This window comes from Girardinichthys multiradiatus, chromosome 5 (assembly GCF_021462225.1).
Source record: "Girardinichthys multiradiatus isolate DD_20200921_A chromosome 5, DD_fGirMul_XY1, whole genome shotgun sequence".
NCBI classification, from domain to species: Eukaryota; Metazoa; Chordata; class Actinopteri; order Cyprinodontiformes; family Goodeidae; genus Girardinichthys; species Girardinichthys multiradiatus.
Genome location: NC_061798.1, coordinates 10065413 through 10086217, shown reverse-complemented (window position 1 = coordinate 10086217; position 20805 = coordinate 10065413). Strand labels below are relative to the sequence as shown.

Here is a 20805-nt window from a genome sequence, read left to right as displayed (position 1 = left end):
TAAAAATGATAGAAAAATAACATGCATAAAATGAGTTTAAACAACCTACACAGATCACCTGTCCACATGTCGACATAAGAACGTTACAACCCCTCTCTGTATGCCGCACATTTGTGGATGGTGCTGTTCATTTTTGCCGCACGTTGGCGCAAGTTGACAGACTTTGCTGCAAAGATGTAAACATTATCAGAAGACTCACTCTGATCCATTTTTCTTGTACCAAAGAAAGCCAATTATGACGAAATGACCGAAGAAAAAAATACGTTCATGCGATTTTAAAGCTACAATAGAAGCGTTTATTTGAAGAGCAATAAAGTGGCAATTATTTTTTCTGAAATATTTGACACGTTTAATCCACAGTTAGCTAAAGATCAGTGGCGGAGCTCTGGCCACTGGTGATGCTGTGTAGCAGCCGTAGAAACGTCGTCTGATTCGCTATCTTGTCACGGCTGGGAGCTGAATGTCTGACCGGGTGAGACTGGCAGGCAGGCGGAGTATTAGTTTTTAACACACCCTGTTTTCACCCCGGATGTTAAAACCGGCTGTGCAGTGCAGAGATGTAGGGATGCGCCGCTCGCCGGGAACCAGCGCGCAGCGGAGCTGAAATGCGAACGTAGCCGTAAAGTGAGCGGGCCAGGCCGCGGAGAGCTGGCTGGTTGTCCCTTCTTCTCCACCGGGACAGGAACATGAACGTTGAGCGCAGATCTCTACATCGACTTTGTTAAAGACGTTGGAGAAGATGCGCAAGGACGTGAGGATATTGCTAGTGGGAGAGCGTAAGTGAAGCTCTGGTTTAGCTCTAGTTGTGTTTGCAGAGCCAGCCTCTGTTCACTTTAAATGACACAGATGTCCCAGCTGAGCATGTGATGATGATGATGGAGGCTCAATGGATTTCCCTCATCTCTGTTCAACCCCTGAAAATGATCTAGCTTGTATCTTGTTATTATTCCACACTGTAATATTATTATTAAAAATAGTAACATTTTTCCTGTATGTTTTCATTAATGTCAGTGATTTGTTGCAGGTTTTTTGAGATGACAGGATGAAGGACTACATGCACATATTTTAGTTTTATAAATGCATAATGTGTGGGTCAGTGACGTCCTGATGCCCTGATTTCTCAGCAAATGCAATGCAATTAATTTTAATGTATTTGTGAGCTATTTTTAATCAGGCTTTGCAGCTCAAATCTAAGATGTATCTCTAAGCTGCCTAACAATCTCTCCCCCAGCCAAGGTGGGGAAGACATCCCTCATCATGTCCCTGGTCAGCGAAGAATTTCCAGATGTGGTATGAGCTCTTTACTTTTACACTGCTGCTTTTCACTGACCAGTTGATGCCTGATGAGCAGTACTGGGTGTTTTTTTGTTTGGTCCAGGTTCCCTATCGAGTCGAGGAGATCACTATACCAGCAGACGTGACACCAGAAAGAGTTCCCACACACATTGTAGACTATTCAGGTACTTTGGAAACATTCCAGATCAGTCCCTCTTATCTATGTTCTACCCTCTCCATACAGTGACCTACAAAAATATTCATATCCCTTTTACTTTTCCACATTTTGTCACTGTACAACCACAATCCGTATTTTATTTTATTAGGATTTGTTCCAATACACCAACATAATTATGTATACATTGTTTTTAATGTTTTTACGCATAAATATCGTAACTGTGGCATGCATATGTATTCAGTTCTCCTATGTGAACTTTTTCTAGAACCACATTTTGCTCCAAGTACAGCTGCAAGTCTTTCGGACTCTGTCTCTGTCAGCTTTGCACTACAGGTGGACATTTTTCTCCCAGTCTTCTTTGCACAATAGCTCAAGGTTCAAGTTAGATCTGATGGAGATCAGTCTTTAACAGCTTTTCATTCAGGATTACCCCCTAGTTAGCTCCATCTGTCTTCACATCAGATTTACCAGCTTCCATGTTCCTGCTTAAAGTAAAGCAATCCCTCAGCATGATGCTGCCGCCACCATGTTTCATCACCTGTCTTGTGTGTTCATTGGGATTTTCAGTGTTACGTATTTTAAAATGTTTTGGCACACATAAAATTGTTTTCATGTAGGCCAAAAATAAAAATTGTGGTGTCACGTGACTAGATCACCTTCCTCTAAATGTTGGCTTGGTCCCCTTCTCTGCTTGTGGCAAACTTTGAGCATGACTCCTTGTGACTTTGTGTTAATGATGGCTTTCCTCTTGCTACTCTTTTAGGGGCCAAATTTGTGGAGTGTAAAACGGTTATCTTCTTGACAGATTCTCCCACCTGAGCTGTGGATTTCTGCAGCTCCTCCAGGGTTAACATAGGCCTCCTGGCTGCTTCTCTGATAAATACCCCCCTTGCTTGGTTTGTCACTTTGAGTGGTAGACCATGTTTTGGAAGGTTTGCTGTTCTGTCATACTTTTTCAGGCTCTTAATTTTTGAGTGATGGATTAAATAGTCCTCTGTCTTCACAGAACAGTTGAATTTATACTGAGATTAAATCACACACAGATGGACTCTATTTCCTAATTAGGTTGCACTGGAATTTGTTCAGAAATATCAATAGGTTCAGCTCAACACACATGCATGTCACACATTTTAACAGGTTTTTATTTGTTAAAAGAAATGTAAACAATATGTCCATTTTCTTCCTTTCTTTTGCCATGTTGCACTGCTGCAAAGTCTGTGGTTGTAACATGACAAAATGTGAAGGGTTTGAATACTTTTGCAAGACCCCGTTATTGTGCTCCTTCTACAGAGGCAGAGCAGACAGACGAGCAGTTGTTTCAGGAGATCTCGAAGGTCAGTTGGTGAAATTTGTGGGCTCAGCCAGTTCCAAGTGTTTAACTTCAGGCGGAAGCCTAATGGCCGTCTGTGCTGATCTCTCCTGTAGGCAAATGTGATTTGCATCGTCTACGCTGTCAACAACAAGAAGTCCATCGAGAAGGTGAGCCTCCCCTTCTGCCAGCATTTCCATAATTTGTTTATATATCAGTTAAACGCTTCGACAAATGAGACCGTCAGTGTGATTGGTTGGGAGTGAGAAATGAGAGGTCGTTTCTTAAAACGTTGGAAATAATTAAATCTATGGTAATTATCTTTATAGGTGACGAACCACTGGATCCCTCTCATCACCGAGAACACAGACAAAGACAGCAGGTGTGTGCATTCAGACTGTGCAGGGGATGAAGTGTTTAACACTGTGTGAAATGAGCCACTGCTCCTCTTGGGCAGTAGAAGCTACCTACAAAGAGAAACACTCATTGGATTGTAGATTCCATGTTTTAATTGCTGTTTGTTTCATTTTATGACATTCCTGTCTTAATGTGCCCAGGGTTCCTCTGATCCTGGTGGGGAACAAGTCAGACCTAGTGGAACACAGCAGCATGGAGACCATTCTGCCCATTATGAACCAGTACAGTGAGGTAGAGACATGTGTTGAGGTGAGAAGTGTAACATCTGCAGTCAAATTGCATCTTCTGCATTTATTTGCATCCCTGCTACAAAAATGTAAAAATGCTGTGAAATCGTCTTTTCTTGCAGCTGCATAATCTCACATTGACAAAATGATTTGGTGGGGAAAAAAATCCCAAATGAAGAAAGTTCTGGTTCCACAGTGGTTGGTACCCCTGCTGTCAACACTTTTTATAATTCTCTTTGCCAAACAAGACATCTTCTCCTACAACATCTCATAAGCTGGGAGCGTACAGAGAGAGGGGTCTTTGAACCTTCCTTTTTTACAAATTCATGCTTTGTTTCATTGCAAATCCACCTGGAGTGTTTGTTGCTGAAAAGCTCTTAGTCTCTACTGACCAAAAGGCATAGTTCCAGTTATAAACCCAGTAGAGTTCATCAAACTCCACACAATCATGTTTGGGATGGTAGAATAGAAGAGGTTTTGTCTGGCATTATCCCTGAAAAAAGAGTAGGCATATAGATAGCATCTAATGGTTGTTATGGAAACGTTGTGACCCCATGCTGAATGGAGCTGTAAGAGTTTTTTTCTCACCTCCTGAGTCGTCGTCCAGCCAGTCGATCAAGTTGTTTTTAAACTCCTTCATTACTGCTCTGATTGTAGTTATGGGAAGACTAGTTAAGTCAAGTTATGTTCTTATTGCTTGACTCATGAAGTTCAACACACATCTGTCTTATTTAGATGACATGTTCTCCCTTCTTTCCCATTTTGAACAGTAGCTAAAGTATATGGGCCATAAAATACTAAAGTATTAGTTATAAAATCACTTCTGTATTTTTAGGGATTAGAATTTTCTTTGAATAAAAAATATTATTTCTGTCATGACATTTTTACCAATTAATAAACATATTGAAGTGTTTAAATATATAAAATGATGCTGCTGCAAACGAAACCGTTTTTTTTTTTTTTTTACACATATTTACCAGGGATGCTAATAAATGTGGAAGGTGCTGTATAATGATTATATCTGTGTTCAAACTAAGACCTTCACAGTTTGGTGTCCTATGAGCCTGAGCTTTCAACAACTAAAGTGTGGCTTTTCATCCTGAAGAGGACTCTGATATTGTCATGTTAATACACTTGAGCTCATCATGACTTATTAAGTTTTCCTCATACTGGCTTTTTTCTTACAGCTAAAAATTATTTGTTCTCTTCTTTTGAAATTAGGATGTAAAAAATGTGCTGCTTTTCCTCAGTTTGTCTTGAACTCCACACAGGAAGTCCTCACCTGTTGAGGATCTCCAAACAAAGCTCCACCTGCGAGTCTTTTCAGATGGACTAATTAGTCCGAAGCGTCGCTCAGGCAGATTGCGTGTCTTAATACCCTGTCTGACTGCTACTTAGACCAGCTCTTTAGGCAGTGCTTCTTTTTCACACGGCTGCTAATTGCAGCACTCTTTATACATTAGGTTGCATGCCGTTGGGTACAAAGCTGCATGTGAATGTGGTAAAACATGCACATATGTGTTTTGTTTGTTTCTTCTTCTGTTTATAGTGTTCAGCAAAGAATCTGAAGAACATCTCTGAGCTCTTCTACTACGCCCAAAAGGCAGTCCTCCACCCCACAGGTCCCCTCTATTGTCCTGAGAAAAAAGACGTAAGCAGCTAGAAGAAGAAACTGTGCACTTCTTTGTATGGCTTATTTTGCATGAAGGCCTGTGTTGAATAGAGATGCACCGATCAGAGTTTTAGTGGCAAATTTACGGTCACCAATTTTTGCTCTGTGACCAGTCATTATTATGGACGTGGGGATCAGAGGCGATTTCATTTTGTTGGAGAGAAACACGTTTTCAGCATCCTGTTATCTACCAAAGTGTCGGCCTCTGTTTAGAAGCAGCGGCCTGGATGAAAGCCTCACAAACCTCCTTTGAAAAAAGTTTAGTTTTAAAAGCTTCTAACAGTTTTTTTAGGCTCCATATGACCTAAATTTGAAAGATGTTGGAGATTCTGAAAATCGCGAACTTTCAGTGTCAAAACATCCGCACTGAAGAGTGGTGTTGTTGGCATGTCCTGTTAGTGTTTAGATATGGTTCATCCACTGATCAGAAGAAGTTAGAAAACAAATGTTGTTTCTGGCCGGCCAAGCGTAAGATCCTCAGATTCTGGTCATCAGCTGATATCTTGGTGCATGTCTACTTTTAAACACACGTCCGGTAGCAGTACAGTGCAGCAACAACCTTATCAGCCTCCATTTTCACATGAATTTTTGTCCAGTAGTGCTGTGTTTTTAAATAATTTCTGGATTTGTTCCTTGAATTTTCCCTTTTTAGATGAAGCCTCTTTGTGTAAAAGCGCTGACCCGAATCTTTAAAGTGTCCGACCTGGACAACGATGGAATCCTCAATGATAATGAGCTCAACTTCTTCCAGGTGAATCTGCTGTGAGATTTTTCAAGCAGAGACAACATTTAGCAAGTTTACTGTGTTTTGTTTAGTTTAAATCCATTTCAGCGCCTTCAGTTTTAACAGGTTTGATGTGTTTCTGCGACAGCGAGCGTGTTTCAACAGCCCCTTGGAGCCTCAGGCATTGGAGGATGTGAAAAACGTGGTCAGGAAGAATTTGATTGATGGAGTGCACTATAATGGGCTCACCCTTAAAGGTCGGAACCAGTGGACAGACCTTTTCTTCCAGCTTCACACACGCACAAACCAGTCTTGCTTTATTCCTGACTGAGTTTGGTTTGTTCGCTCTGTCATACCCCCCTGCAGGCTTCCTGTTTCTGCACACGCTCTTCATTCAGCGCGGTCGCCATGAAACAACCTGGACAGTTCTGAGGAGGTTCGGATACGATGATGACTTGGAGTTAAATCAGGATTATCTCTTCCCTCCGTAAGTCTCAATAAGCGCTTTATTAACTGCCAAATTTTCATGTAACTGGATCTCAAATCTTGTACAAGATCTTATATATCTTGCACAACCATCATCTCTGTGTTTAAATATAAGTTTACACTTTGCTCTTTTTAGGCTTAAACTTCCTCCTGACTGCACCACGGAGCTCAATCACAATGCCTACCTCTTCCTGCAGAGCGTCTTTGACAAACACGACAAGGTACAACCCTGTGCAGCTTGCTTTCTGCTTGCTTTAGCCTCTGTCCTAACAAGACACTCTCAGAAAGCTGCTCAGTACCAGAAATACAAACCAAAATACTTCTCCCGCTGTCAATGCTGGCCCCATCCCTGCTGAGGAGCGATTTAACCTGCTGGCACGGAAGCTGGATTTACCGGAGAATAAGCCGGGAGGTTAAAGAGAAAGTCAAAGGATGAGATTGGCAAGTCGTGCCAAGATCTGTATGTTGTGGTGATTAGTCTCTTTCTGGAAATGTGTAGCTACGTCCTTCTGTCAGGTTTGTTTTCTTAGGAAGGAATCATCTCAGGTTTTTCATTTCATTTTTACCTCCTTTACCCTTAATGGTTGTTTTGAGAGATTAATGGTTATTTTCCAGGCTTTGAAAACGGGACTCTTGCCTGGACAACTTGTTTGTGTGTCCAGATTTATTTCCTGTAAAAGTTGTATTCATACATCCTGGTCTGTTGTCCGTCCAGACACTTTGCAAATATCTGCCATAAATTAGTAGTGAAGTTTAGTCTTTAAACGTTGGTTGATTAAGATAAGAACTTTGGACATTTGAGTCTGGAAACTTGGTACCGGTAGAATCACACAAAAGTCTAGAAGTTGGACTCAAAGACTTTGTCTTCAGCTGAAACGCTTTATAGTTTTGCAAGCATGACTTTAAATAATACAACACAATGCTGCGGAGCACCTAGTTCACTGCTGTTAAAGCCCAACACAAGGTTCGGTGGTATCTGCAGGAACATACAGCATATTAGTTCAGTTACTACATTGTAAAAGAAAGCACATCCCATAAGTACAGTGCCATGAATAAGCATTTACCCTCTTACAGATGCCTGTTGTTTGCTTTTTTTGTCACATCTTAATGTTTGAGTCTAACCACACTTTTTCATTCAGTTTCACCAGCAACAACCAGGCCTTATTACTGCCATACCTGCAGAATCAGGAAGTCACTTAAAAGGAAGAAATAGAAGAACAAATGTGAAATAAAATCACTGACATCTCATCGGTCTGCATAGGTTTAATACAGCAGTCAACAGTGAGAGCAGTTATCCACAAATCATGACAATATGCAACAGCTATGAACTTTTCCCAGAATTCCCGGGCAACATTACTCCAGGAACGCATCGACGACTCTTCCAGGAGGTCACATAAGAATGCCGTACAACCCTTAAAGCACTACAAGCTTGAGTGCAGTTGAGATGCTGTGGCATAACCTGTTGATTAAGACTGCACAATATATCGTCATAGCAACATCCGTGTGTGCAGTTTTCATGTCACAAAGGAAGAAAGGAAGAAGAAAATAGGCAACTAATATGGGCATTGCAATATTTACTATTGCCATCAGAAAATATTCGAATATGGGTCAGCCCTTGATGCTTGATAACCCCCCAATGCAATGGGGCTGAATAAAATCAACTCTGCAAAGAAGAGTGGGCTAAAAGTTTCTCCACAGCAAAGTGAAAGACAGTCATTCTCAGTTATCACAAACACTTGATGTCATTTGTTGCTGCTAAAGATGAACTAGTTATTAGGTTTAGGGAGCAATCACTTTCTTCACAGAGGGCCAGGTTAGCTAGCTTTTATCAGGTTATCTTTGTCCAATAATCACATTTCTTTGATGATCTGAAACATGCAAGAGTGACAAAACAACACAAACTGAAGAAATCTGTGAATGGGGGGAAGCACTTTTCCATGTCACTGTAGATGTGAACAACCGTCTTTTCAAACGAACCTTTAATGGCTCGCAGGACCGTGACTGTGCCATGTCGCCTGATGAGCTGAGGGACTTGTTTGACGTTTTTCCTTACATGCCCTGGGGTCCAGATGTCAACAACACTGTTTGCAGCAATGAGCAAGGCTGGATCACCTACCAGGGCTTCCTCTCACAGTGGACGTAAGTACATGTAAAGCTGATGCCTTTTTATTGGATTGCTTTCAGTCTTCTAATCATTTTTATGTATATTTCGATTATTTGCATGTATATTTAAAACAGACAATGTAAAAGATAATTTTGTTTTTGTGGCAATTAGACCCCTTTCAGTTGTTTTAATAAAACAAATAAAAAAATGTCTGGAACACCTTTAATGGCAGTAGACACAATGAGCACAATCAGCCATTAAACCTATGTTAAACAAAAACAATATTAGCAGGTCAGAGGCTGTGAAGCTGGGAGGCCTGAGTGAGAGATCAGAGATTTTTTCTTTGCTGATTTCCCCTTTTTGGGGTAAGTTTGACACATTTCTATTTGAGAAAGTGTTCTTGTTAATGAAGGTCTGGATAATCATGGAAAAACAAATTGGAGTATGGAAAATATTAGTATTTACAGACTTTATTCCCTATCCCATTATATAAAAATGATGTCCTTCCTTTACATCATGGTGCCCTCCCTTTCTCATTATCTTTCTTTCCTCCTCACGTTTTTTCTCATGTACTTCCTTCCTCGCCTTCTCCCTTCCTTCCTTGTTTTCTTATGTTCTTTCTTGTGTCCCTCCTTTTTTCTATCATGTCTCGGGTCCTGTATTCCTTCTTTCATTCCTTCCAAACTTTTATTCTTATCCTTTCTTCCCTGATCCCTTCTACCTCTCTTTTGTACAGGTTAACAACTTATCTGGATGTCCAGCGATGTCTGGAGTATTTAGGCTACCTTGGTTACTCAATAATTGCTGAGCAGGAGTCCCAAGCAGCAGGAATTACAGGTGAACGTTATCAGTGCATCTTGTTTTTTCCTAGATAAAAATGTATGTAAATTGTGAGTTTACATGGACAAATTATAGTAAATTTGTAAATTTTTGTAAAATAATACATAAGATTTAGACTTCATCAGTCAGTATGTGACATGTGATTTTAGAAAGTCTATTAATACTGTTTTTACTTCATCACTAAACAGTCAAGGTAACTTTTCAGTGTGGTGTTGGAGAATTAAAGAATAATGTTGCTGTTGTCACTAACTTCAAGCCTGCCTGGTGTCCGGCGGCCGCCTGAGTCGATCCGCTGATACCTGTATTTGTGCTTTGACCCCCTACAGTGACCAGAGCGAAGAAGATTGACCTGCAGAAGAAACAGACTCAGCGCAACGTCTTCCGCTGTAACGTGTTTGGAGACATGGGCAGCGGGAAGAGCGGCTTCCTCCAGGCCTTCCTGGGTAGAAACCTGGTGGTAGGCAGAAACGACTCAATGTGCTACTGCTAATGTAGAGAGAATATACAGACCAGCCACAACATGTTAAAGCCACAGACTGGTGAAGTGATTAGTCCGATTATCTCATTACAGTGCACCGGCCAAGAGGTAGGCTATATTAGGCAGCAGTCACTTCTTGAAGTTGTGACTGAGTCACAACAGGTTTTCAGGAAGTTCCTCTTGAGATTTTTAGATTCTCTCTAGAAGGACGATTATTAGCAAGCATTCTGATAGTAATCATTTATTTACAGTATAAGGAGGATTTTATTACCCTTAATTTATGGCTAAACAAAAAGAAATAAAAACAGAATATAAAATAAAGAGGTTTAGTTCCGTAGATGAAGTCCTATTTAAAACCTTATGTTGGAAACTTCAGATCCTGCAGTTAATATTTATTCTAAAAATGCACCAATTTATTTATCATATACTTTGGAACCTTATTAGTAAGTATTTTTTAAAGTGAGCAGCATCTTATAATAATTACTATTTTGCTGTGAATAGACCTTTCAGCCTCCAGGGCTCATGTTGTTTTTTCCTCTGGTCTCCACAGACACAGAACGTTGTACCTTGGCAGATTTTTAGACATTCTATTGTTCTATTTGTATTTGTATATTACTGACTCACATGGCATGTGTTTTTCATGCAGTAGGGATAGCTGCTATGTTTCATGTAACACTCCATGTTTCTCTTTCTAGCGGCAGAAGATGATTAAAGAGGAGCATAGATCATACTACGCCATCAGCACAACATACGTTTACGGTCAGGAAAAATACCTTCTGGTGAGTATTTCAAATGAAACTTTTTCCATCGTGTGGGCTGTAATAATATTTACTGATCCATCTGTCCCACATATACACATAAAATTACTGACATTAAATTTCATATTTTGATTCTAAAACTCTAAATCAACATATAAATAGCATTTAAAATCAAGTTCACACTGATGTACAAAGCTTGAAGATTAGTTAGTCTTGTGGTTGTCTGTATAGATGCTGTGGACTGTACTTGTACTTTTAATAGGCCACCATAAAGTGATTACATTAGCCAGTCATATAAGCTTCTTATCTTGTACACTTTATGCTTTAGTCAAGTCAGCACTTTTCAGTTTAACAAACGCATTAAGCTCATTAAAAAATGTGCACCCACGATTGGCTTTGCACAAGAAACCACTGGACCTTGTGTGATTCAGTAGTTTTCATTCCCTTTGGATACGAATATGTATGGATTGCCCCTCTCACCATTAACCAACCGTAAAAAATATCTGGGAGTAGCAGAACATTGTTATATTATTGAAGTTAACAACATATGGACGGGCAAAGTGGCAATAAAATTATATTCTAAATTTTTTACAGTTAAAGTCATGATTACGATTTTAGCAGAACTTCAGTACATCAAAAACATTGCTAAAGCGTTTTTTCCCCAAATTCACTTTTCCTCAAAGTTTTGTTTTTTTTCATTTTAAAAAGGTAAACAAATTCTTTTCATAAACAAATAGCTATTCGTTTGGTTTTTGTACAAAATGTAAACAGTTTAATAGCATAATAACCCAAATTTATAATATGATTATTCTAAACATCATTTTGATAAAGCTCTTAAAAGTCCGACAGAACTTGCGGTTCACATTAATAATGTGCTCATGAAACTGAGTTATTCTCTACATAAATCAAGCATTTTATGTCAGACCTGGAAATTCCTGGGGCGTGGTGGAGGTGACCCATATTCAGAGGCTTCAGTCCTCGCTGCAGCAGTTGCGGGTTCAACTCCTGGCCCAGGCCAACTATACTGCATGTCCTTCGCCTCTCTCCACCCGTTTGTTTGTCAGTTACTGTCGAAAAAATTATTAGCTATTAGTGCCGCAAAAAAAACATGGAAATTCCTAATCACATAACAACATCAAAACACCATGCTGCACTGTGTTGTGGCTTGTCCCTCACAACTTACGGTCTCAAGCAGAGTTGAACCTTGGCTGAGCCAGTCGCATCATACAGGCAGGAAGTTGCAGCGACCAACACAGTTGCTCTTTTACTGCTCTCTCACTGTGAATATTATTGAAAACAGTTGGTTTTACAGTGGATTCTAATCCGCTACTCTGTCCTTATTTTCAATATTTCCTAAATCATAGCAGCCTACCTATAGACTATATAGTCTAAGATCTATTAAGACTCTATGATCTCTCTGCTTTTTCTGCATTAATGGATGATTAAGCCATTTATTTCAGCTTCATGAGGTATTCCCCGACTTTGACTACCTGACTGATGCTGATATGGCCTGCGACATTGTCTGCCTGGTGTATGACGTCAGCAATCCCTACTCATTTGAATACTGTGCCAAAGTATTTAAGGTGGATTTCTGTGCATTGTTCATTTATCAATAGAAGTCCATCCAAACTCAGCACTTTAACAACTCACCATCTCTCTTCCTCAGCAATACTTCATGGACAGCAAGACACCGTGCATGATGATCGCAGCCAAGTCAGACCTGCCAGAGGTTAAACAGATGTACGGCTGCAGTCCTCTGGAGTTCTGCAGGAAGCACAAGATGCCACCTCCACAGTCTTTCACCTGTAACACAGCAGCTGAACCAAACAGAGAAATCTACACCAAACTTACTACTATGGCCATGTACCCGTACGTATGCAGGCATTTCATTTGTGTTAAGGCTTGTAGGTTAAATTAAGTTCCATGGCCGGAATTTAGGAAAATGGAAAAGAAAGGGCAAAGAAAGTGAACACAAGGCAGCAAAGTACAAAGCTGAAAGTGGAAGAAGAACAAAATTGTCATAGCAAGGTCTTCAGCTCAATTCAGAGTTCATGAGGTGAACATTTTTATGGTGAATTGTCCAGGGTAAAGAAGGCAAACAGGAGAATTTTTTTCTGAGAGCAGAAGTTTGGAGAACTAACAGACTGGCACAGTACTTAGAGATTTAAAAGCATTCTGTGATGAGCCCAGTCTGCGTGTAATTTAACATGCTGGATGATGAATGATAATATAGTTTTGGATGTTTTTAGGTAGACACTAATTTCTACTCCAGTTCTGACGAGCATTTATACAACAGCACTGAATGGAAGTAGCTGAAATTAGCCATCTTTTAGACATAATCACTTTATATTTTATTTGTGAAATTCTAACTTCACTATGTAATAGAGATGTCAGAACATTATTCTGAGGACCTCTGTCACACCTCTGTCTACAGAAACGGTGGATGGAAAATGTTAAAATACTGAATATAGTCTATCATTCATTTAGCTCTGACACTAAGAAGAAAACGACTCGCTGCTCTAGCTAAGTATCATGTATAAACATGGAGGGAATTGCTGTGGATTTAATCCAATAATGCAGTGCATGGGTATCAGTAGACAGGACAAAGTAAAAAACATGGTGAAACTGTCATTTTCTTGACTGAGAAGCATTATGCTCATAAACGAACAACACCCATGGTCACCATGGTGGTGTGACATGTGACTGCCCTAGAGTTATCTCCCATAGCTGTGGCATGAACTGTGTCATTCCTACTCTTTTAGCTGGGGCAAAAATGCTTTTCAATGTGAAGAAGGGTATTGGTGGACTAGAAACCTGCCCTCTTTCATCTGTTCTTATAGACCCACATTTACTGTATAGAACAGTCAGTCAGTCATTTTCTACCGCTTATTCCATAGTGGGTCGCGGGGGAGCTGGTGCCTATCTCCAGCAGTCTATGGGCGAGAGGCGGGGTACACCCTGGACAGGTCGCCAGCCCATCGCAAGGCAACACACAAACAACCATGCACACACTCATTCATACACCTAAGGGCAATTTAGAGTTACCAATTAACCTAACAGGCATGTCTTTGGACTGTGGGAGGAAGCCGGAGTACCCGGTGAGAACCCACGCATGCACGGGGAGAACATGCAAACTCCATGCAGAAAGACCACCGGCCAGGAATCAAACCCAGGACCTTCTTGCTGCAAGGCAACAGTGCTACCAACTGCGCCACCGTGCAGCCCTTTTCAATGTGAAGAAGGGTATTGGTGGACTAGAAACCTGCCCTCTTTCATCTTTTCTTATAGACCCACATTTACTGTATAGAACAGGGTTTCCCCAATTAAAATAGCAGGAGGTCCACTACCTCCATCATTCAAACACTTTGGGGTCCGAACATATTAAATCACCTCACAAATATATTTTCTTTCATTTTTGTTTAACATTTAATTAATAATAGAGTTAACACTACTTATCAATTATTCATATACCCATGAAATCATCTGCTGAACAAAAAAGTGAAGTCCAGTAAGTGCAAGTGCAGTGAACATGTATGGTCACTGTTGTGCTGTAAGAGACAGTGCTATCAGTCGTTAGCTCACTCATTCTGTCCCCTCAGTTCTTTTATTCTCCTTATCCTACTGTCAGACCCAGGCGGATAGTATTGGTTGAAGTTCTTATGTTTGGTTTCATGTGTCTTTAGATTTCCACTCTTTATAAGTCCAACTGATTCAAACCATATGAAGCAGACTGGCATTACATCTGAAGGAAGTTAAAAGGAAAGTGTTCTGTTCATTCATCTTTAAATGTGTGATTTTCATTGTCCACTTTACGTAATTTTGACAAAGCCATCTTCTTTAACTCACTCATTTGTGCACCAACAAGTCATTGTACTGTCAGCAAGCGTGAGCTCCCAAGATAGTAACTTAGCAACCAGCATTCAAGGACCCCACATAGCTTCTCCTGGCTTGGAGTGTGGACCAGAATGTCGCTGGCCCACATAGCTGCCCGTCGCGCCTGTTCAAAAGTCAGACACAGCAGCCGGCCAGAATAACATGTTAATATCTACATAGTAAATAAGAAAATGCTTTACGGTCTGGACAAAATACTCTCTGTGTCCGGATGTGGACCGGAGTCCAGGCTTTGGGGACCCCTGGTGTAGAAGATCTTTGGGAAAAGTAAGAGCTCTCACTCAATCTTTTCTGTGTTACCAATAAGTGCCCACACATTCATTTGACACATTCCCTTTGAATGGTCGTTTTTATTAAAGAAAAGAAGGATAAAAAATGTATTTGTTTTTCAAACTAGGCAGTCTGTAGTTCCAGATGACGCATCGTCATCCATATATGCTAGTGGCTTTCTGTTTTAGATTGGCAGGGCTCCTAATTGTATTTTTGTGTCAGAAAAGTGCATTTTAAGATTACTTATATGCTTTGAAGCGCAATTGAATGGCCAATTGGGATTTACTTATTTTCCAAACTTTCAAAAGTTTTAGGTTTTCTGGCTTTACAATATATTGATATTTGCCCTTTAAATATGATGTTTTTTATTGTAAGGTTTGGATCACATACCCCCAGAGTAAGTTCTTTTTGGTTTGACCCACCTGCAGAAATTAAACAGGTGGAGTGTGTTGCATACTTTGACTTTCTCAACCGTATGACCACCATCTACAGGTGAAATTAAAAAAAGTCTGTGTAGCAGATCCCTTTGCTGTTCCAGCTGCCTCTGCACTATGTCCCTTTTCCACTGGCTCAATTTGGTCCTACTTGACTTCACTCGGAGAGTTTCCATTACAGGTGACTTCTTTTTTACCCTGCTCCTCATCAGGTACAACCGGGGCTGAGGAGCAGCACTATTGGCCATGGGATGAGGAGAAATTAGAAGGTTTTCACTGAGCTAGTGCAGGGAAAAGGTAATAAAACTCAAAAGCGACTACAGGCCGGAGCAAGTCAAATTGAAATATAATTTTACTATTTACAAATGATAAACCATGCCTGAAGGGTGAAAGAAAAGAAAAAGGACACCATATCAGCTTTCTGAATCACATACAGGCAGAGCGCTGTAATTCATATCATCCTAAACCAGTTGACCACACATACAGTCAGCTGTTCAGACGCACAAACATTACCATCATGAAACAGCGTGTTTGGTTTGGAAATTTGTTGACGGTCCTTAAGCGAACCAGCGTCTGTAGGTGGGAGCAGGCAGAGAGCAGCTGCCCGTAATCAGACTGCCTGCATCGAATCAAACAGGAGGACGACCCTGCTGAATCTACGGAGCAAAAATGTTCATTATCCAACCTAAAACTTACTTCACCGTGGTCAAAAGTCCATGGTTTTGTGATTTAACGTCCTTGTCCTCATTATTGCCATGGATGAGACAAAAACCTTCTCAAAAAGCCAAACTTCTTCAGGCTCTGGAGCTTCACCAGTCCACACAGCAGCATCTATCCTCTCTGCTTCTCCTGCCACACCCCCTCACATCAGAACCCCTGGGCCTTATTTTATAGGTTCTGGCTGTGCTGTGTTTCAGATGATTATCCCTGTAGATCATTTTGTACATAAAAAAGCAGATATAATACATTCTTGCATATAGAATAATACAAGCTTTAGTGTTTAGGTTATTTGTGTTTTTATTTTCTATGTAGTTATTTATTTTTATTCATGGCTTTAATGTGACAATGTCACAGTCAATTTAATAGCAGCACAGCGACCTGAGGGCTGGAGGCGAGGTTTCAGCCATACACAATAGCTCCAGCCGTCAGTGGGTCAGTGGAAACACAACTGGTACCGTACTGAGTGGAGCGGAGCCCGTGCTGCCTAAAATGAGCCAATGGAAAAGGGGCTTAGGCGGCCCCGTCGTTATCAGGCACTGTATTCTTCATGTGTTACAATGCTGTGTTTGGAATGTTAATTTTGGATTGCAATGAAAAGCTCTCACTCATGCAGCCAGTCAAGCTACTCTTTACTGCAAACACCAACCAATTACTATCTGATAGTCAACAGAGTGAAACTAGAGAAAAAATAAAAACATTTCCCCAGCCTGTGCTACTGAGAGGGTTTTAGTCATTTCGTTTTATTTCTGTTTCTTATGTTCTGTCATATTGACACATTATCTTCTCCTTTTGGGTTTTAAATTGGTTTCTTGAGAAGCTTGTTCTCCAACGCTTTGTTTCCTATGATATTTAAAAGCCTGCTGTATGCAGCTCACCTAAGAAATACTTCTGTGTCTAAAAAAATGTAAATACCTGGTGACCTCATTTAAACTCTAACTTATTTTTTCTTCTGTGTTTGTCCTGTTGTTGTCTGTCTGTTACTCTCCCTGTACATTGTGCCGTGTGTGTGTGTCCTCCCTGCATCTCTCCTCAGCCACGCCCGGCTGCGCTGCATGTGCACCTGTAACCGGTGCACGTTCTGCTTGTGTCAGAACCTCCTGAACTCTGAGCTGCTGCAGACCGTCAGGGCCAAACTCTACGCTGTCGTGCTCAGAAGGTCTCTTATGGAAACTTCTTTTCCCCGTCTTTTATGTGTTGACCTCACCAGCGCATGCTCATCTTCCCCTTTCCCCCTTTTGCATCCTTCATCCATCATTCTTTATCAAACTGTTTTGTGACATTGATAGTAATTAATCATACAAGGCTTTTTATGGGGAACTCTTCTGCTTTTAATTATTAAAATTATATATTAATTATACTTTTGTGGTCATATTGCCCTCTTTCCTCCTTACAGGATATCTTTTATTTTAATTTTAAGCGTAATGGCCTTTAAATGTCCTCTTATAGTTTTTTTGCAGTGACATTTAGCTGCTTGAACTGTGTTTAATTTTTTTATGCGTTGCATCTAACAGAGTTCATATATCTAGTCTTGCTGTCTCATGTCCTAACTCTTAATCCTACCAGCTCCTTTCACCTATCTGCCTGCCTGCTTCTTCAGCATCTTTACATTTCAAGCTTCTGTCCTTCAGCTGTTTCTTATGATCCTTTTTCTACTACTGTCACTTTTTAGACCTTTATTTGCCAATTTGAGGTAAATCGCAAAGATGGCAGGTAAAGTGAAAAAGGTGAATGTTTATAAATCGGAATTAGTCAGTTTTTTAGTTAGTGGTTATTAAAGATGCACCAATCAGAGTTTTGTGTAACATCATTTTACCTGATCCCAGTTTCTCTTTAAGCACAATAAATAACAGGATTTTAAATGTTTTTACCAGCCACCCTGTCTTGGACGAAAATCCTGCTCTGGTCCCCATTGCTATTTTGATTTTTTGTAGTTTTTAGTCATTTCATACTTGTTTTGCCGGATTGCAGAAGATGTCGTCTGGCAGAGGGAGGTTTCGGACTCGCTTTGACAGCCATCGGTTTAAAGTAGTCTTCTGTCACCTATTCATAGTCTGCTACAAGAGAATATCGTTTTCTGACACCCATACAAAATGCACCATGTGTGAACGGTGCCATATAAATAAACTTGGTTACTTGTCTACCAGCAGGAGATGGCTTAGTTATTTAAGTTCAATCGGGGTCAATTTCTCGTGCTGTCTTTCATGAGTAAATTGATTCAAAGGGGTATCAGAAAGACAATATGTAGGACATACAATGTTTTAAGAAAATAAAGTAGTTTTATGTGAGATTTCATAATTTTCATGACCATTTACATAATCCGTGACAAAACTTGCCAAAAAAGAAAAAATAACAAATTTGCAACAGTTTAAGTAGATTGGTAAGAAATGTGTAGGTATGAAATGGGAGTAAAAATTGGCATATTGACCCAGAATCAATATAATTATTTATTTCTATTAGCAGCAGAGGTGATGTCACACCATGTGTGTGTGAGAGGTGTAAAATAGGATATTACAGTTCTTAAGAACAAAGACAAAATTACCACAGAGTATACATTTTAAACGGTTTATAGCACCTTATAATGTTGATAATAACGGTTAGCGCGGCTAGCAATAATAAAACCAGAATCTCTTTGTGCATTCCCTGGAGAACGTAGAACCTTAACTCAATCCTGAGATATCCAGAAGGCTGCCAGCGTTTCTGACTCTTGCAGGTTCCATGTCAGGAATCTCACAATGATTAAACAGAGCAACTTTACTTGGTGTGTTGAGCCTTCCTGTTATCTGTTGAAGTCTTTGTTCCTGTTTAAGATGACCAATGACCATTTGTCTACAGAAAATATGCTTTCCGCTTAGGGAGGTACTTCCACCTTTTATGAGCCAGGGTCAAGCTGAAAATTGGCTGACTCCAGACATCATCTGATTTCTTGATGAATCTCACAAGTAGTTTTGATAAACTTTAAGATTTAACTCTTTCTGTGCTTTCACTGTCCACACCTTGTTATGTCTTTTTACAGTTCCTTCTGTCTCTGTATTTATTTGTACCTCTCTGCTTAACAGACATATAATCCAAGAAAACCTGACAAGCTCCACCTTCTGGCTGAGGGCAAGTGTCGGGGCCACAGTGTTTGCAGTACTGGGCTTCGCCATGTACAGAGTGCTGCTGAAGACACGGTGATCATCCAGCCAACTTATCCAACCCTTGTTACCATGGTACTTAATGGAGCTAATTTTGACCGATCAAAACACTGGACAAAATTTGATGCATTTAGAATATAATGATGTTTGGAAGAGTCTCATTGAAATCTATAGATTTACTGTTACATGTCCCATTCAAAATATGTGCTCATATACAGGCCCTCTACTCTTTCCTGATTCTTCCCACTGTGTTTCACTTTTTGTGGATAAAATATTTATTTTGTAACAGTTTGTTAATTTGCTTACTAATCTTGAAAAGAAGATAATATATTTATATTTCTATAAAGATCTAGATAAGCTGATGCTAAGACATGAGGTACATAAAGATTTTTTTGGTTGCTTGCTGATTGGTGCGATGGGGTTAATTATATCATAATAGTTTTTGGGATGTTTGACGTCTGTAAATACTGTATATGACACAAAATGGCTTCCAGATGTGTTATTTTCTGCTCATGCATGTGGACAAACCATAACTATGGTTGTCTACACAGATGGAAAAATGGCCAAATCTTCACACATTTCTGTCTCCTTTGCACAACTTAATTGATCATCAGTGGGTATGAGTGTGTGAAAGAAAAACTTTGCTACTCTTTCATGTTTTTCTCCATAGGTCAGTTTACTTCTAATGTATGCATGTGTTTCTGTACCAAGAAACGGAGCACACTTTGTGTAAGCATGCCAGGTTTTATTTTTGACCTGCAAAAAACAGCAATGCCAGATTATTTCAATTGTTTGTTTTTTGAAACAAGAATGCTACTGTAACCTTGCTCATTTGTGCGCTGAACGATGGAGAGATGGTGCTGACTTCTTTGAGAGTCAGCTCCCCTTGTCAATAAAGATGCAATAATGTGGCCACAAACTGCTCGTTTTCATAAAGGGACACCATATCACCACAGTATTTATGTATTCCTTCTGCCCGATATTTACGAACGTTTACAATAAATTAATGCCTATTACATGTGCTAGAATGAAATATGTTCTTTTCTGTCTGTTAGGTTCTGGCTAGTGAACAAAATGGGATTTGGACCATACCTTCATCTGTCATCATTGTTTACTACCTGCTGGTTTTCCTGAGCAGGTGTTAAAACTAAATTTTCTTGTGCACAAGGGGGCAGTATTGGTTGATAAAAGCTTTTCTGCCATCTGATAGCAGATGTAGCACACAAAATATAATTTAAACTTTTATGTATTTTAGGAACTCAGTTCACTAAGTGAAGCACATTATATAGATTCATTACACAAAGATTGATGTTTCCAGGCCTTTATTTCTGTTAATTAAGAAGATTGTCGACTTAGAGCTGATGAAAATACAGCATTTAAAATTAGAATATTACATAAGATAATAAAATCATTTTGATTACAGAAATGTGGCCTAATAAAAAGTTTAATACCTGCTAAAAGTTTTTTTTTTAAAGAGACTTTATCTGACAAGGCTGAACTGAGGGTCATAGAGAACAGTGTCGTATAACACCGAGTGTCTGTTGGACCAACATGCAGAACAAAGCTCGGGAGCCGCATGGTGATTTGCAGAGTTTTATTTAATAATAATAATAAGGTAGAAAACTTACAGACTGGATAACAGACATGAAATAGGTACAAGCCAGGAGGAACCAGTGGACGATAATGAAACCAGAGAGTATAAATACTGAGGTAAGGTGGAGAATGGACCAATGAACAATGGGAGCTAATCTGGAATATAAGGAGCAGCTAGTGGGGGAGAGAGACTGCAGTCAACTGAAGGAGGGAGGCTAATTAACACTGATGAGCTGGGAGTCCATGGAAGTAACAGAAACATCTAATTTAGCAGAAATAAGTAATCTATGGAACC

At 39.9% G+C, this 20805-nt stretch overlaps 1 protein-coding gene across 2 annotated transcripts; it reads left to right on the top strand.

The window, feature by feature from the left end:
* Positions 1-237: 237 nt before the first annotated feature.
* rhot1b (ras homolog family member T1) lies at positions 238-19935 on the top strand. Of its 2 annotated transcripts, XM_047365420.1 has the most exons (20): positions 241-776; positions 1232-1290; positions 1379-1460; positions 2744-2787; positions 2879-2932; positions 3092-3144; positions 3320-3428; positions 4956-5057; positions 5731-5829; positions 5951-6059; positions 6169-6289; positions 6425-6509; positions 8282-8427; positions 9129-9229; positions 9559-9689; positions 10406-10489; positions 11929-12051; positions 12135-12337; positions 16817-16939; positions 18840-19935. In XM_047365420.1, exons 1-20 carry the CDS (start codon positions 740-742, stop codon positions 18955-18957), a joined length of 1983 nt encoding a protein of 660 aa, XP_047221376.1. In that variant the 5' UTR covers positions 241-739; the 3' UTR covers positions 18958-19935. The 2 variants fall into 2 exon arrangements, with proteins under 2 accessions (XP_047221377.1, XP_047221376.1); XM_047365421.1 differs by lacking the exon at positions 16817-16939 and having other exon boundaries at positions 238-776.
* The last annotated feature ends 870 nt before the right edge of the window (positions 19936-20805 follow it).

Excerpts from the sequence above, each read along its gene's own strand:
- rhot1b (XM_047365420.1), top strand. The coding sequence starts at position 740 with ATGCGCAAGGACGTGAGGATATTGCTAGTGGGAGAGC. Across the intron at positions 777-1,231 it reads GATATTGCTAGTGGGAGAGC|CCAAGGTGGGGAAGACATCC; the intron begins GTAAGTGAAGCT and ends TCTCTCCCCCAG. Across the intron at positions 9,230-9,558 it reads CCAAGCAGCAGGAATTACAG|TGACCAGAGCGAAGAAGATT; the intron begins GTGAACGTTATC and ends GACCCCCTACAG.